The sequence below is a fragment of the Notamacropus eugenii genome, chromosome 3 (assembly GCF_028372415.1).
Source record: "Notamacropus eugenii isolate mMacEug1 chromosome 3, mMacEug1.pri_v2, whole genome shotgun sequence".
NCBI lineage: Eukaryota > Metazoa > Chordata > Mammalia > Diprotodontia > Macropodidae > Notamacropus > Notamacropus eugenii.
This window is the reverse complement of record NC_092874.1, coordinates 282,520,500-282,539,402: the sequence shown is the minus strand read 5'-3', so window position 1 is coordinate 282,539,402 and position 18,903 is coordinate 282,520,500. Positions and strand designations below refer to the sequence as shown.

Genomic DNA, 18,903 nt, shown 5'->3' with positions numbered 1-18,903 from the left:
TGTGGAAATGAATGTTGAAAACTTATATAAAAAAATTAAAAATAAATTAATTAATTAAAAAATAAAAGGAAGAAGGTGATTAGATCTTACATTCATGGGTATGGTGATGGAGTTGGCCTCAGAGGCAATTTAATCCAACTTCTCATTTCCCTGATGAGGAAGCTGACACCCAAAGAGATTAAACAACTTGTCTGAAATTATGCTAGTGATAAGTGGCAAAATCAAGATTTGACCTCAGATCCTTTCATTCAAAACTCTGTACTCTTCCTACTCCACAGTGTTGCAGGTTGTTTAACCATTTTGCAATGGGTGGTCACTCATTTTCACTTTAAAAAGTGTTAATTATTATTAATGAATTACACACAGATGGAAATTCAGGTTTCAAACATCCATGGTCTTAAGACGCTAAGAAGCATTCCTGTAGAATTTTAGCTAAAGAATTTCTAACTACTCCATAATTGAGAAGCAGATATTTAGAGAATATTTTTCTGTCCTCTCTGAAGTGTTGTCAACTTTCCAAGTTTGAATAGTTTGCATGCTGAGGCTTTAATATAACTTAAATGAATAATACATAACACCCCGCTGATTTGGCCAATCAACAGTTGCATGATCTACGAAGCATATGTAGAAACAGTTAGGTAGAATGAAAAGAAAATAGAACTCAAAATTAGCAGACCTATTCTAATATTTGCTGTCTATGTAACTATGGACAAATCACAACCTCTCTGAGCTTCAGATCTCTCATCTTTAAAATGAGGATAGTAATACTTGTAGTACCTACCTCGAAGGTTTGTTGAGAGGAGAGAGTTTTGGACATTGTAGCTGTCACTGTTAGAAGTCCAAGCTTGCCTTGATGTGAGTAAATTTATTGAGTCCTTTGCCCATAATGGGACATGTTATCTCAGGTGATAGTAATGTTCTCAGTGGCTATCTGCATTCCACCACAACCTGCTAAAATTGTCACTTTTTTCGACATTCATTTTTATTATTTCTTGTTGCTCAAGAAAACTTTGAAAAACCACTTTGAAAAGACATATAACAATAATAAAATAACTACATTTACATAGCACTTTAAGATGAACAAATGTCTCATTTGATTATCACAACTTGGGGATGTGCAGCTTGTTGATTCTGTTTTTCTTACTCCTTATTTATAATAAGGATGTTGAGGTAGAGACTACCTGATTTAACAAGCATCACATCCCTGTTTCTGAAGTGGCATTTAAACTCAAGTCTTCGAGGCTCCAGATCTAGCACTCCTTCTGCTTCAGCATCTAGTTGCCTCTTACATTTGAGGGATTATGTGATCTTACCAAAATGAAATAGCACGAGGGATGACAGGTGAGTTCACATAAGTCCTGTCATCCACACATGAGAATGTAATGGGAAGATTGCTGGTTACGGCACCCAAAGATTTATATTACATGCCGAGCTTGCAGAGTCGGAAAGGACCTTAAATGGCATCTTAAACTACCTTGTTTTGTAAATTGGGGAATTGTGGCCCCAAGACTGATAGACTCAGACAAGGCCAAGTGGGTAGAAGCTGAGCTTTGTATCCTCTTATGATGCTCCCAGACCCAGGACTCATCTTACTTACTATGTCACCACACTTTATTAAGGGTCATTAGCTGTGTGATACTGGACGAGTTACTACTTTTCTGAACCTCTACTGCTCCTCTGTAAATTATTAGTATTAATGATAACAATAATACTTGTACTCACTACCTTTCAGGATTGCTTTGAGGCTGGTTCTTGTGGTAATCCTTAAGTTAATATATTAAAGTGAGCTACAGTTATTATACCAGGCTCTTCTTGACTCAGGGATCCATCCAGTGTCTAAGAACACAAGTCAAAGGAAGCAACTGATATGTCCAGGTAGAAGGAGTTTCTACTCTGTGAGTTCCCTACACAGATGGAATTTACTAGTCTGGCTTTAAAAAAATCATCTGAGAAATGAAGAGATAACTCATTTTAAAGCATGCCACAAATCAATGAAACAAAAGGCAGGTTGAAATATCTTTGAAAAATTATTTTATTGATAGGGGATAGGAACTAGGTCTGTGATGGACATAGATACCACCTGGATAAGGAAACTCCTTCTGCCTGTGTAGCATCTTTTATTTTTTTTTTTAACTTATAGAGTTAAAGGTGGTAGATAATAGAGTCATTAAGGGACTTTCCAGGATCCTACAACTTGTGGGTATCAGAGACTGGACTTAAACCTAACTTTTGCTGGTCCTCTAGCCACTATACCCTAGTTGCATGGCACGTTTTTTGATAATTCAATTTTAACATGTTATTTGTTTCTAAATAAACCCCTCCTACCTCACCTACTCAGCCATCCTTGTCTTGGAATGAACACATTAAAAATAAAGAGGAAAAGATACAGCCAGCACATCCATGGCTTATAACAGTAGATGTGATAGCCTATCCCCTAGCCCATTCCCCCACCCTCTGTTTTGAAAAGAATGGAAAGAAGTACATTTTCTCCAGTCTTCCCCGGAGGCCAGACATTTATAATTTTATGGTGTTTACTGTTGTGTTTTGGTTTATATTTTGGTTATTTTATGGTTTACATTGCTGATAGCATGATGTGAACAAATTTTCTGGAACTGCTTACTTTGCTCTTTTTCTGTTCACAAAATATTCCCCCAAGATCTCTGAAATTATCTTATTCTTCTTTCCTCGTGTATTCATGTACTAGAAATTGCTGGGCCATTCTCTAATCAATGGGTCTGCATCTTTTAGGCAATTAGGTTCTATCATCCATATCAGCCCTGGGGTATTTGCAGTTATTTTGAATGAGAAGATCATGATTCAGCTCTCACTCCCCTTAGGCTCTCAGAACTATACCATAAGGGGATAGACATTTATCAACTACTATTGGAACAAAATATCTAATACATTGTTGGTGAAGCCCTCCATTCAGGGATTCAGACATCCCTCATTTTATGGCTTCAAAGATGACAAGTGTACAACTGAAATCTGAATTTCCATCCTTGAAATCATCCTGGACGTTAGAAAGTAAGTGAAGTCATTAAGTTCCTGGCCATTCTATTTTTATTTACAGATAATGCATCTCAGGTAGCAATTACGCCTCCAGGAAGCGGTAACCATAGAAACAGCTCAACAGGCCCCACACCTGATTGCTCGCCTCCATCTCCTGACACCGCTCTGAAAAATATTGTCAAAGTGATACGACCTCAGGTAAGTGTCCAGACATGAGCACCTGAGTCTGTGCCCCGGCCCCATATATGTATGTGTATATAAGGACAGCCTCCATTATTGTTGAGTATTCAAATCAACATACTATGAAAAGATAAGACCATCAGAACTTATGTCTTAGAGGGTCATACATTCCATCCTCTTGAATTTATAGGGGAGAAAACTCGAATCTGCGAAGCGCCAAGGCTTCATTTCAAGCTCCCTGGGTAATTGGGAAGAAAGGGATTTATGCCTATGTAAAAAGATGTGGGAAACTTTAAAAAAAAATTTTCACAATATTATAAAACTACTAATTATGAAGGTAAGTTGTAATTGGTCTAGTGCATAGAGAACCAGCTTCAGAGTCATGGAAGACATGAGTTCAAATACCACCTCTGATACATATGAAGTGTGTGGATCTGGGCTAGTCATTCTATGTCTTGACACCCAAGGTGAATGTGGAATCTTTGTAGATCTGCATTGATTGAGGGAGTTTCTGCCTTGGAAATCCTCCATACCAGTGAAACTACAGATTTGGACCAAAAGAAAAAAAAAGATAAGAAAGAAATTCTCTCCAAATTTTTAATTATTATTTTTTCTCCAATATTTCCTATTTCTTTATTTCTGTGCCAATTTGAGGTTTCCTTTCTTTAAGGAATTCCTTAACCAATGACATTAAAGTTCCCAGTTCTGAATTTGTGGTCCTGTGTCATGCTTATATTTTGTCTACATATATGTATATATATGTATGTATGTATACCTATGTATATATGTATTTTGTATATATGTATATAAATATGTTATTGTTATCATATTAATGTTATATCTTCTATTTAGTAAGAAAATACAAGAAATGGGAAATTTAAAGTACCAGTGAAAACAATGGTTTATAGAGAAGAAAACCCTCAAATTATGTATATATGGGAAAGCCTCAGATTAGATCTCTAATAACAAATGTGTATATGAAGAATAAATAAAAATGAGTTTTAAACAAAATTTATAAGGTATGCAGTGTATACATATATTTTCATGAAATGTATGTATTTGTACATATATTTCTATGAAATGTGGGCATTTATACATATACAGTTGGGGGTGTATAATCTTGAATCTCTTCCCCCTGCTTTCATTCTCCTCTCCTTTCTCTGTCCTTTGACTCTGTGTATTCCTTGCTCTCCTCCCTTGCCTTCTTCATTGGGTTTCCCAGTAGGCGGCTTGCAGGCATGCTTTAGAAATATCATTGGGACAAGCTGTTCTGTGATATTTCATTGAAAATAGAACTTACAAAGCTGTTTGCATCATACTGCTGCCAACAGATGGACCCGGCACATTGTGGTGTGCTCTACCTCACTCCTTCTGAATGGATCTCCTCAGATCCAAGGGTGGGTGGAGGAGAGAGGGGAGGAATTTTGATTCTAATCGGAATCATTCAGCATCGCCCTGGATATATAGAAACAGCAGCTGCTATTAGCCAATTTCAGGACAAGTCTCTGTTTTCAAGGCTGCTTTGGTCAAAATGAGCAGCGGGGTGCTCAGTACCTTTAACATTCTCAGTATGGCATCAGCTGGATGGATGGATGTTGCTCAGTATGTGGGACTTGTATTCATAGCTGAGAACAGCTTTTTGGAGATGAATTTTACAAGGGCATATCTTCAAGAGAGCCATGACATTGGATTATTTCCCCAGATTAGGGGGAGCTGGGGAGGGAAGGAGCAGGGGACAAAGACTAGATGTACAGTTCACTTACCTTTTCAGGAGAGTGGGGAGGACATCCCATTGGATCCAGCACTAGAGGCTAAAAGGCAGCGATGATACTGCATTATCTGCAAATACTTTCAAGAACATGGTTGGGTATAATGGAATAGAATATAATCATAGATTTTAAGGGATCTTAGAGGCCAATGAGTCCAGCTCTTTCACTTTAAAGATGAAGAAAATTGAGGTACAGCAAAGTAAAGTTACATGTCTAGGTTCAAACTAGCTAGCATCTGTGGTGGGAATTGAACCCAGAACTTCTTGACTCTGAGTCCAGTGCCCTGTGCTCTAGGCCAAATGAGAATACAGCAGAACACAATGGGCTGGGCTACCATGGAATGAATTGGGAAGGGACAGAACAGGTTAAAATATGAGACATTAAAGTACTCTGAAAAAGCATCAAACCGAACTCCCTAATTTTATTCCAGAAGAACATGAGGTTCAGAGAAGGCATATGACTTACTCATGGTTACCTAATTTCAGAGTCCGGACAAAAGCTCCCTGTTCCTTTCCATTATACCATGCTGTTTCTCCCAATCAAGAATAAGTCAACAAGTATTTCTAAGTGTTAGTTGATTTTGATGCTGTTTATATTTCTGAGAGCACACTTGGTGGCCAGTACTCTTGAAACAGAAAGTAAAATCAGCAACCGTCTTGTAAATCAGGTTTTTAAAAAATTGTTGTTCAGTTATATCTGACATTTTGTGACCCCATGTGGGGTTTTGGCAAAGACACTGGAGTGGTTTGCCAATTCCTTCTCTAGCTCATTTTACGGACAAGAAACTGAGGCAAACAGAGTTAAGTGACATTTTCAGGATCACACAGCTATTTTGTGTCTGAGGTTGGATTGCAACTCAGGAACATGAGTCTTCCTGAATCCAGTCCTGGTGATCCTAGCTGACCTTTTAAAAATTACTATTCATTGTTTTAAAAAAAATCCTAATGTTCTGCCAAAAGCATGACCTCTCTTCCACTACTCCCATTTCTCCCCCAGTTATCTGACGCAAGAAATCAAAATTCTTTGAGAGTCATCAAGTATCAACTGTTATTTAGTCTATGCTAAGTAATTGTACCAGGACCTATAAATTATGATTTTTTTGGATGGGACCTGTGATTTCATTGGTAATAGAGCTGAAATACCTGTTAATCAATGTGTATTGACACTTCCTTAGCAACTTAAAGATTTGCCTGGAACACAGAAAAATTGAATGACTTGTCTGGAGTCACACAACCAACATACGGCAGAAGTGGGATTTAAGATCTGGTCTTCCTAATTCCCAGACTAGATTTTTTGCTGCTAACCCCATTCAGCTTTTCCTAAGTTTAAATCACCATAAAGTTATTTTATATTTCCAAAATTCTGAAGTAGAGCAAATAGGAATCCAGACACTTTAATTTTCACGCCAACTTTATCTCCTGTCCATCTCTTAGTCTCCTTGGTGTTAAACGAACACCGGATACATTTTCTCTCTGGGATATTATAAAGGAGAGTCTGCGGAACATGGTGGAAGAAAGCATTGGATTTGGATCCAGACAGAGAGGTCCTGAATAGAAATCCCAACTCTGCCACTTGATATATGTCTGTCCTTGGACAAGTAAATGACTTTTACCTCTTTGGGTAAAAGACGGGGGGCATAGTGGTTCTTTCATCTATTTCTTGATAGTCTCTATTGACCTTTGACCTTCTATATTTTCTCACTTCTTTTTTATTTGAAAGATTAGGACCATTGTGCCAGAGAGAATGGACAACAGTTGGTGCTGGGGTAGAGGCAAAGCCTTGGAAATGAGGAGTGAGAGCATGTTTTGCCAAATTTACAGGTGTGTCAGGGATTAAAAAAGGTCAAATAAATTATTAGATAATATATTAAAGCATTATTCTTTAATGGGAGATTTCAGCACATGGAATAAAAGTTTGACTCAGCCTGGCTCTCTGATGAAATATCTAAGAAGTATAAAATTCCTGCTTTCGGATCCAAATACATTCTCATTTGCTAATAAGTATTACTGACCTTCATGAGGGCAAAATATTGCATAGCAATCAAAGTATTCACCTTGGCACTCTACCTGTAGATAGGGGGCTGATTTACAAATTTGTTATAATTCTTCTCTCAGGAACGCTAGCTGATATTAAGTCTAATTACTTGGAAAGGATTGTAAAAGGTATGTAAGTTAGAGACAGAAGAGCTAATTTGTTCATCCTACAAGGTGAATTCACCAACATTCTTGTTTCTCCCTAAGGAGATCTGAGGTCCCCTTGAGATCTGAATTTCTGTAATTGTGTGAGATTTCTATAATTGTACAAGATAACTTATTTGTCTATTCTAAAAAACCCATTCCAAAAATGAATAAAATCTATTTAAAAAGTTATTGACTCACACTTCTTTGATTTTGGGCAAGTCATTTGGTTTCCCTGGGTCTCAGTTTTCATTCCTTTAAAAAGAAAGGGTTGGACTAAATGACCTCTGAGTTTCCTTCAACTCTAAACCTCTTATCCTATATGGTCTGACTTCAAATTCTGCTTCTGATGTTTACTACCTATGTGATGTTGTGTAAGTTATTTCATTTCCTGGACTTTAGTTCCTCATGTGTATCATAAAAAGGTTAGAGTAGATGTCCAGTGAGGTCCTTTTACACTTCACGTGTCTGGTACTATGATGCAAATAGTAACCGAAAGGAGAAGAAAGGAGAACAGAGTAGAGTAGAGATGGGGTATATTGGAGTGGAGTGGTGATAGGATTGCATTTGTATAGTCAAGTGACTTGTAAATATGTGGGTTTCCCAGGAATTGAGATCAGAAATTCTTTGGGATCTCCCATTGAGTTGGTTTTATTTGACAAAGCAGATAACCTATTACCTCTAATTTTTAGCTGTATATCACTTATTTGTTCTTTCTTCTTTGCTTGGTCCTCTCTCCTTTTTGTTACTTTTAATTTTGTAAGTATACTGTAATGTTTAACAGGAAACATTCTTAATTCAGTTGATAATGAATACAAAAGATTTATATGGACCAGGGAATTTAACTCCTGGTGTTTCTTTGCAGTTCAAGGATCTCTGTTTCTGAGTCAGGGTGCATTGGGAAGAGAACAATGGAGGCTTTGGGTCTATTGACTTGCCTCAATCTCTTGTTTCCGGTAAAGAGACCTGATTCACTTTGGCACTGATGATGACTTTCATCAGATATTAGTGCCTTAATAACTGATGCAGTGGCATCAGTTCAGTGAGCTACTCTCTCTGTCTGTCTGTCTGTTTGTCTCTCTCTCTCTCTCTCTCTTTCCTTCTCTCTCTCTCTCTCTCTCTTTCCCTCTCTCTGTCTTTCCCTTTCTCTCCTTTTCTCTCTCTCCCTCTCTCTCATGCTTTAATTCACCCTATTGATCATCTCTCCTTGTTCATATCTCTTTTAAAATGCAATATTTGCTTTCCTTTTTTAAGCTTCAGTATCTTAGATTTGGAGTTAGAAAGGAAATTTGGAGGACTTCCAACTTCTTGGGAACTTAAAGAATGAATTGAAATCATCAAGGTGAATTAAGAAAAAAAAAAACCATAATGCTAGAGGTACCCAGTAGATAGGATGTCAAAATAAGAGTTAGGAAGAGCAAGATGCAGCATCCCCCTCGGCAAATCAATTCTTCCTTGAGCCTCAGTTTAGTCATCTGTAAAATGAGAGGGTTGGGTTTTTTTTTTTCGCTTTAAGTCTATTCCATGATAATATCCAGGACCTGTGTGTATGTTCATCCTTCATTGCCAAAGACCATGCCATCAGAGAAATGATGGCATGACTTGCACTTGTCTTTGTTTTGAGTGAGGGAGGGCTGTGCAGGTCACCAGTCAAACTTCTCCTCCAGAATCATTTGAATCCAGTGATTCATCGGGATGACTGGAGATGACCCAGGATGAGGCAATTGGGGTTAAGTGAGTTGCCCAAGGTCACACAGCTAGTGAATGTCAAGTATCTGAGGTGAGATTTGAACTCAGGTCCTCCTGACTCCTGCACTGGTGCCCTATCCACTGCACCACCTAGCTGCCCCTAGTATCCAGGACCATTTAAATGAGGGATCAGCTAGGTGGTTGAATGGACAGAGCACAGGAAGACCTGAGTTTAAATCCAGCCTCAGACCTTTTTTAGTGACTCTGGGCAAGTCACTTTACCCTGTTTGCCTCAGTTTCCTCATTTGTAAAATGAGGTGGAGAAAGAAATGGCAAACCACTCCAGTATCTTTGCCAAGAAAACGCCAAATGAGGTCACAAAGAATCAGGCATGACTGAGATGACTAAACAGCAAACTGAAGTGAGTTGTATTGTTCACCAATGAAGCTACATGTATATATGCCTAGTTCTAGACATCTCAGTTTGGGAAGTTAATCAAAAGATTATCTACAGAACATCACCTAGATTGGTAAGAAGCCATATGACCCATGCTATCTGAATGGCATGGGTGGTTGCTTAGCCTAGAGAAAGGCAAACTTAGGGGAACCTGGTAGCTATCTGCAAAAATTTTAAGAGTTTTCCTATTGAAGAGGGATTTGCTTGGTTCTTCTCAGTTCCAGAAGGCAGAAATAAGATCATGAAAGTTGTAGAGAGCAAACTGGAGCTCCATATAAGGAAACTTTTCTTAGTGATTGTAGTTGTCCAACAGTAAAATGGGCTCTTGTGGAAGAAGGCACCATTTCCCAAGGCAGTGTTTGATGTCACCTTTTGTACTATTGAAGAGTTTCCCAGGGTCACTGTGAATTTCATAATAGGCAATCTTTTCTTGTGGGAATTTTGAAGATGATTTTGCTGGTTTTCTATGACCTCTCTCCCATCCCCAATAAACTAATTATATCAGTTTTCATTAGCTGTCCCTCATGTTAATATCTCTAGCACTTAGCTCAATGTCTGGCACATAGTATAGATTTAATAAAGGCTTGTTGACTGATTAAAGAAAAAGATTGATTTTTATTTTAGTTTCTCTAATGTCTCACACAATGCTTGATATATAGTCAGTATTTAACACGAGCTCATCAAATTCAACAGATTTTTCCATATTTACTGTAATACCCTCAGTTTCATCTCTCCCTTATTTATTGCCATAGATCAGCATTGTCTCTCAATTAATTTCTTTGCTGAATATGGCACATTGCATTGTGCTGGGCATTGCAGGGTTATAGGTCACATATGTCCAGTTTAAAAATAAGAAGATTGAGTGGGTATAGAAGAAGCAAAAGCATTTAGCTCTGAGAGCAGGAAATTAGATTCAGAGACTTTTAGATAATATATTTAAAGAAAAATCAGGGCAGGGTTAATGGCAAGAAATAATTTTAAAAGAAATCATATCTCTTTGAAACTTCCAAGTGTTTTAAAAATACTAATTTATACCTATGGCCCTTTACCTTTGGCAGTAAGTTTTATGAGTATTATATCATTTTAGCTGAACAGCAACCCTATGAGGTAAGCCATACTGGTGTTATTAACCCCACTTTATGGATGATGAAACTGAGGTGGAGAGAGGTTATGTAACTTGCCTAAAGTCATCCAGTTATTCGGTATCAGATTTTTTCAATTTGGGGTTGAAATCATGCCCCCCCACACATAGAAAAAATCTTAGCAAGTTCTTTCATCTCTTCAGGCTAATCTTTCTTTATCTGTAAAATAAGGAGGTTGTGCAAGGTGATCTGGACAGCATACTAAAAAATGGAAACATCGCCTTGCTGACTAAGGTCCATATAGTCAATTATGATTTTTCTAGTAGCAATATATGGGTGTGAGAGTTTGACTATAAGGAAAGGTGAGCACCCCTGAATTGACACTTTTGAATTCTGGTGCTAGACAAGACTTTTGAGAGTCCCTTGGACTAGAAAGAGATTAAATCAGTCAGTACTTAAGAAAAATTAACTTATTTTACATGATATACCAAGATAAGGTCAAAATGGATATAAAGATTGATACCTATAAGCAAATTAAGGGAGCAAGGACTAGTTTGCCTGTCACATCTATGGAGAAAGGAAGAATTTATGACCCAACAATAGATAGAAAACATTATGAAATGTAAAATGGATGATTTTGGTTACATTAAATCAAAAATATTTTGCACAAAGCCAATGCAACTAAGATTAGAAGGGAAACAGAAAGCTGAGAAACAATTTTACACCTAGTGTCTCTGATAAAGGCTTCATTTCTAAAATATGTAGAGAACCAAGTGAAATTTGTAAGAATACAAGTCATTCTCCTGTTGATAAATGGTCAAAGGATATGAACAGCCAGTTTTCAGATGAAGAAATTATAACTATCAGTAGTCATATGAAAAAATGCTCTAAATCACTATTGTTTAGAAAAATTCAAATTAAAACAGCTCTGAGGTACCACTTTACATCCATCAGATTGAATAATATGACCAAAAAGGAAAATGATAAATGTTGGAGAAGATGTGGGAAAATTGGGACACTAATGCATTGCTAGTGAAGTTGTGAACTTACACAATCGTACTGGAGAGCAATTTGGAACTATGTTAGAAAGCTATAAAACTATGCATCGTCTTTGATCCAGCAATATCAGTACTGGGTCTGTATCTCAAAGAGATCATAAAAATGGAAAAGGACCCACATGTACAAAAATATTTACAGCAGCTCTTTTTGTGGTGGCCAATAATTGGAAATTGAGGGGATTCCCATCATTTGGGAAATGGCTGAACAAGTTGTGGTATATGAATGTAATGAAGTACTATTGTTCTATAAGAAATGATGAGCAGGCTGATTTCAGAAAAACCTGAAAAGACTCACATGAACTGATGCTGAGTGAAGGTAGCAGAACCAGGAGAACACTGCACACAGTAACAAGAACCTTATGCAATGACCAACTTTGATACATATAGCTCTTCTCAGCAGTGAACTAATTCCAAAAGACTCGTGATGGTAAATGCTATCTACGTCCAGAGAAAGAACTACGGAGTCTGAATGTAGATTAAAGCATACCATTTTTCTCTCTTTTGGTTTTGTTTTTTCTTTCTCATAGTTTTCCCTTTTATTCTGATTCTTCTTTCACAGCATGACTAATGTGGAAATATGTTGAATATGATTGTACATGTATAGCCTATATCAGATTGCATGACATCTTGGGGAGGGTGGAAGGACAGGAAAAAAAATTGGAACTCAAATTCTTATAAAAGTGAAAAAGTGAATATTGTAAAGTAAAAAACAGAAAATTAAGTGACTATTCATTGGAAGGACAAACACTGAAGGTGAAGGTTAAACATTTGGCTACATAATGTGAAGACAGGACTCATTGGCAAAGACTCTGGTGCTGGGAAAGATTGAAGGAAGAAGGAGAATGGGATGGTAGAGGATAGACAGTGTCATGCAAGCAACAGACATGAATTTGGAAAGAGTTTGGGAGACAGTGGAGGATGTAAAGACTTGGCATGCTACGCGGTTGCAAAGAATCAGGCATGACTGAATGACCAAGCAAGAAGATAACCTAGTTTGAACGAGTGGTTCTTTGATCCCAGAACCACCAGACTATTCACTATTTCATGTTCTCTCACTATTTTGAGCATTTTTAGGTAAGAGATGGACTGGAAAAATAAGCTAATAATAGGAATGGAAATTGCATATTTTGTACCAATAGAAAATAAAAGGTTTTCAGTCATGAGGATAAAAAAATGTCTATTCTCCTTTCAGAAGGATAAAACTAATACATGTTTAAATTGTGAGTCACAGAAAATGCAGTTGGGGATATTCAGTTTGACTGACAAGGAAAGAAAGAAATTTTCATTATCTTTTTAATTTTTGGTTTGGACTGAGTCATCCAGAAGAAAATTGTCAAAAAGAAAATTGTGAGAAAAAAGTTTGTAGAAAAGGAAATTATGATATCCAAGAGTGGGACAAAGTGGATGAAAGAAGTGTATTTGCAAGTGGCCCAGTGACAGACAAATTGGAATGGAAGAGAGAGTATGGGGGGGAAAGTGATGCTGGACTCCATTCCTATTAGCAAGGTGGAAAACTCTATTGGCACCCATCGGCAAGACTGTAGGCTTCCTTTAGTCTGAGGTTCCTGCCTCGGTGGTTCCTGTGAAGACTAGGCTAGATTCTGGAGATGGGACCCAGCTCTGCACCTAGAGTCTGCATCACATGCTGCTGCTTTTGCTGGCTTCTGAACATCTTTTCTTCATACACAGTCCAGTGCTTCCCTACCCGGGGAACACCACTCCACTGCACAGGTCTCCTTCTCCTTCTGTCCTGGATCTGTGTCCCATCACTGGACAGTAGAAGATAAAGCTACCAGTCAGCACCTGACCCCATTGAAGTGTCCTAGTATGGGTCTGGGACCTCCTCTCATTCTGATGCACAGCCCCTTGGACTATCTCTTCATGTCAAGCTAGGCTGGACAGATTAAGTTGTTGTGACTTTTTCTGGATTCCCTCTTCAGGGTGTGTTTTCTAGATCTGTCTAGAAAGTTTGTGGAGCAGAGCTCATTGTATTGCATTCTACCAGACCACCATCTTGGCTGTCCTCCCAACCTCTTCTCCATTGATAGATGAAGGAAGCAGCAAAGGCCAAGAGAGGTTAAAGAGTTTGCCTAGGATCACACAGGAATGAGTAAAGGAAGAGTGAGAACCCAAGTTCTCTGATGCCAAATCCAGAAAAAAGCAAAGAGAAGGAGACCATTGAGGAAAATGTCATTTGCAAACATAGAAAGAAAACTTAAAATCCTGAAAAGAAAATGCAATAATGAACGCTGCATTTGGAGTCTCGGGATCCAGGTTCAAATCAGTCCCTTGGTAACTTTGTCACCTTGGGTGAGCAACATGTTATAGAAAGCAGAGTTCTGAACCTGGAGTCAGGAAGACCTGGGTGAGTATCCTACCTCAGGCATTCCTTAGGTGTGTGACTGAGCACTGAACTTTTCTTGGCCTCAGTTTTGGGGTGTTTTTCTATAAAATGAGGCAGTTGTTCTTGATGACTTTTAAGGTCTCTTCTAGCTCAAAATCCTTTGACCTTGTAAGGAGAAAATAAGAATAAAGGAACATTCATGATGTTTTGAAATTAAATCTAGAAATCTTTTTGGGTGGCAACTAGGTGGTGGCACAGTGAATGAATTACTAGATGTATTGACAGGAAGATCTGAGTTCATATCCTGTCTCTATCACTGACTACCTATGTGACTCTGGGCAAGTCACTCTCTGCCTCAGTTTACTCATCTGTAAAAATAATGGGGATAATAATAGCATCTCTACTTCCTAGGGTTGTGAGGGATCATATGAGATAATATGTATAAAGTGTATTGTAGTCTCTAAACTGCTCTGTAAAAGTGAGCTGGGCAGCTAGCTGTTGCAGTGGATAGAGTGCCAGGTTGGAAGTCAGGAAGACCTGAATTCAAATCCAGCCTCAGATACTTGCCAGCTGTGTGACCCTGGATAAGTAGCTCCCTTGTTTGTCTCAGTTTCCTCTTCACTAAAATGAGCTGGAGAAGGAAATGGCAAATCACTCTAGTATCTCTGCCAAGAAAACTCCAAATCGGGTTGCAAAGAGTCAGATATGATTGAAAAACCGAACAACAAGGATTTTTATACTTGATGTTGCATGCCTTCCATTTAGTTAATTGGATAATCTGTCCCAAAACTATATGATCTTCTCCACTCTTTTTTTTTTTTAACCATCCCCACCATTTTTACAAAAATGGAAAAGGACCACACAGAACCATGGACCATTTTTGTAATTCTCTTTCTTTCTTGGGCTGCATGGCCAGTCCAAGGGGCATGAGCCTCTGTATACTTAGACCACTGGTCATCTCAATATGGCCACAGTTTCTCACTGAGGCTGTACCCAGCAACCTGCCATCATGGTGGGGTAGTATAGAAAGTAGAATAGCAGCAGTAGTGTTGGGGTTTTGAGTCAGGGGATCTGAGTTCAGATCCTGGCTCTGTCATTTACTCTCTGTATGAACCTGGATTTGTTTCTTGACCTCTCATTTCTAAAGTGAGCAGATTGGACTACATGACCTCTGGGATTCCTCCTAACTCTATGACCGATAATCTCAAGTTCTGAATTAGGCAAATGGCGAAATGATGAATAAATAGAGGACATTATTGCTGTCTTCAATATATCTTTCTTGATATATTTAAATTTTGCTGGTCCTCACTTTCCTTATGTATAAAATAAGGCACCTGGACTACTAAAAATAATAGCTAACACTTATATAGTACCTACTAGGTGCTAGGCACTGAGCTAAGAACTTTATAATCATTACCTCGTTTGAAATTCACAACAACCCCCAGAGGTAGCTGCTATTACCCCATTTTACAGAAGAGGAAACTGAGGCAAATAGAGGTTAAAATGATTTTGCCCAGGGCCATGCAGCTAATAAGGGTCTGAGGTCAAATTTGAACTCCAGCTCAGGGCTCTTTTCATAGTGTCATTTAATTTCCCTGCACTAAATGTCATTTAAGGATCTTTCCATCTCTGTAATCTGTGAATTTATGACCCTAAATAACTTACTCTTTTTGTGCCCTTAGTTTCCTGGTCTGTATAATGAGGGAGCTTATTAGATGGCCTTAGAGGTCCCTTCTAGGTTTCTATCTTGTCACCTTCATGGACCTCCATTTTTCTCATCAGTACAATAAAGGAGCTGCACTAGGTAGCCTCAGAAGTCCTTTCCAACTGAAGCTCCTAGAATCCTACAGACATTTTTTAAGTGACGATATAGAATTTTTTTAAAAGGCCCTTCTTTCACCTTCATCTCCTTTCTATGACTGTTTACAAATTATGACTCTTGCTGCTGTGGGGTTTTTTTCATTATGACTCCTGCGGCTGTGATTTCTGTTGCCATGGATCTCCTTCTGGCATCAACTTTCGAGTGGCTCAGGGAAGACTTTATTGGGATTGTTCAGGAATTTCTAAGAATGAGCCTCCCTTCCCCCCAAGCTGCCATGCAAACTCTGAGCACAGCATTGATCCTCCTTTCTATCTTTTTCTTTCCCTCCCCCCCAACCCCGCCCCCCCCCCCAGCTCTGATAGATTCAGGGATGATTACTGGAGAAATACTTTTTCTAATTTCCCTTGTGATTTTCCCCCTTCTTGCCTGCATTTTCTTTGTCTTTAACATTAAGTTCCTTTTGTGTACAGCTCATCTTGGTGAGGGTCTCTGGGAGCCAACAGCCCACCCACTCTCCCCAGCTGCACACATTTTAGAATCATCTATGGAAAGAGCTAGGCTAGATCTATGGAAGAATATGGAGCCAGAGGATGGGTGGGAAATCTGAGTGTAGTCACCAAAATAGTTAGTGAAACTCGGTGCAAAGGGTGATGGCGGGGTGGGGGGGGGGGGGGGGGGAGGGGGGGGGCGGCCAAGCGGCACACAATAGTTTCAAATCTTAGAAAATATGTAGGGCTGCCTTGTTGGTAATGAGGCTTTAGATGTCTTTAGCTTGTCCCTTTAAAGCAGAACTGGACGCAAAAGGTGAAGATTTGAAAGAGGTCAAGTAGAGTTTGGGGTTAAAAAACTGTTTAACAATTAAAGCTGTTGGGGCAGCTAGGTTGCACAGTGCATGGAGCCCAAACCCTGAAATTAGGAGGACCTGAAATCAAATTCGGCTTCAGATGCTTACCATCCTGGGGGACCCTGGGCAAATCCCTTAACCCTGATTGCCTCCACCAAAACAAAAAACTGAAAGCAATTAAAGCTATCCCTAACTGGATCAGAGAGAGGTAGTGAGTTACACTTGGGCTAGGCACAAGGAACACCTTGTTGGATCTCCTTCAGAAAAGGAAAAGTAGTACTGTAGAGAAGGTTGTTAGTCATGTTCAGTTGGGGCTAGACTTTGGACTCTAAAGGCATTTCCTACTCTTTCATTTTCTGCCTCTTGACAATCACCTGGAAAGATTATCAACCCAATATGATTCATTTCTTTCTTTCCTTTTTTCTTTAAAAAATATATCAATACTTTTTGTCTTTACAACCCTTTTGTGCCTTAATAAATCCCTCCCCTCTCATACCTATCGAGACATCCCTTGAACAGAGGAGAAAAAAAAGTTAAACAAAACCAGCTGACACATAAACCATGCTTGACAATGCTTACAATATTCTCTACCCATAGTTTCCCATGTCTGAAAGAAGGGAGGGAGGTACATTTTTTCAATTCTTCACAGGGTCCAAACTTAATCATTTGATATATTTTCCTCTGTTTTACTTTCTTTTCTTAGAAATACTTTTTCTTGTAACTTTTATCAGAACCCCATTTCCCAGAACCCCTCCTATACTTCTGAGAGTGCCATGCTTTATTAGAAAGAATTTAAAAATGGGGTAAAGCAATTCTGCAAAATGAACTAGTGCGTTTTAAGAAGTTCAAAATTTACTCAGAAGAGTTCCCCCCTCCCTGGTACCATTTCTACACAGAATCAAGGGGAAATGTCTTCTCATATCCCTTCTTTGGAGGCAGGCTTGCTGAAAATTTCAAAACATCCTGTTTCAATTATTTTCCTGGTGGTCTAGTCATTTGCATCGTCATCATTGTGGGCACCAGGGTGGTGTAGTAGATAGAGCACTGGGTTTGGAATCAATGAGGTTCTTTTTTATAAGTTCAAATTTAGCCTTGGATACTTACTAGCTGTGTGTCCTGCCATATTACTTAACCCTATTTGCCTCAGTTTCTTCATATACAAAATGAGCTGGAGAAGGAAATGGAAAAACACTCCAGTATTGTTGCCAAGAAAACCCCAAATGGGGTCACAGAGTAGAACACAGCTAAACAACTCAATTACAACATAATTATGCATATCGTTCGACTTCCTTCCCTTTGTATGAGTTCGTCTAAGTTTTCTGACTTCTTGGTTCATTCCTTAGCAAAGATTTGTTAAATGCTACTTTGTATAAAGCTATCCATAGTATAGATTGTAGGGGATATTGATTAAAAAAAAAACAAACCTTCTCTAGTTGATAAACTGCTAAGAGGAAGAAAGACATATAAGCAAGTGGTACCAATACAAAACAGTATAAGGTAAGGTCCAAGGATTGATCCAAACAGCCATGTCGAGAATGATCATGGCACTATACAGTTATAGCATTACACAGAGCTAGAGATCTGATTCTGTACCCTCCTTTTTCAGATGAGGAAACTGTGACCCAGAAAGGGGAAGAGAACTTTAAAATCTTTGATCTGAAGCTGATAGGAAACTTAGAGTCTTTAGTCTAACTACTTCATTTATAGATGAGATTTTTTTTAAAGTTTACTGAGATCTGAAAAAGGAGAGTGACTAAAGATGGTAGATCTAGGGTTGGCAGGAAATTTAGCATCATCTAGTACAACCTCCTAATTTTACAGGTGAAGAAATGTTTTTAAAAGGAAACTGAGGCCCAGAAAAAGGAAGTGAATTAGGATCACAAACCAAGAGCTGAAAGGAACTCTAGAGAAATCTCACCAGATGTCTTAATTTTGTGACAGAAATGACAGAAAAAATCAAAAGGGATATTGAGGCCCAGAAAAGTTAGTTAGAATCACAGCCCTAGGACTACAAGGGAACGTGGAGGTCATCTAATCCAAATCTCTCATTTTAAAGATGAGAAAACTGAGGCACAGAGAGGGAATGTTGTTGGGCCAAGCTCATACAGGTAGCAGCAGCAGAGCTAGTATTTGAACTCAAGTCTTCAAACTTCATGTTCAATAAGGGATTATAAAATAGATAATAGTTGAGTTACACTGTAGAAAAGAGATTAGCTTTCAGTAGGTAAACATGTAGGGCTATTGATGGCAGAGTAAAAACTACGAAGCAAGGTCCAGAAGAAGGAAGGTACATTTGGAGATAAATATATTTGCATAAGGGAATGACAGAAGAGACATCTATAAAGAAAGGAAAGGGCCAGATTATGCAGAGCCTGGAATTCTAGGTGAAGAATCTTAGCATTGGAAAAGACCTCAGAGACCATGTAATCCACTGAGTACCTGAACAAGAATCCATCCACAATATCCCCAAGAA

The 18,903-nt window shown here is 38.5% G+C and overlaps 1 protein-coding gene across 1 annotated transcript in view; it reads left to right on the top strand.

Moving 5' to 3' along the window:
• Nucleotides 1-18,903, top strand: part of ANKS1B (ankyrin repeat and sterile alpha motif domain containing 1B) — a 1,189,006-nt gene that overhangs the window by 251,459 nt on the left and 918,644 nt on the right. Inside the window, exon 6 of the mRNA XM_072655669.1 lies at nucleotides 3,071-3,207. Coding sequence (XP_072511770.1) covers nucleotides 3,071-3,207 — 137 coding nt within the window. The remainder of the gene's footprint in view (nucleotides 1-3,070; nucleotides 3,208-18,903) is intronic.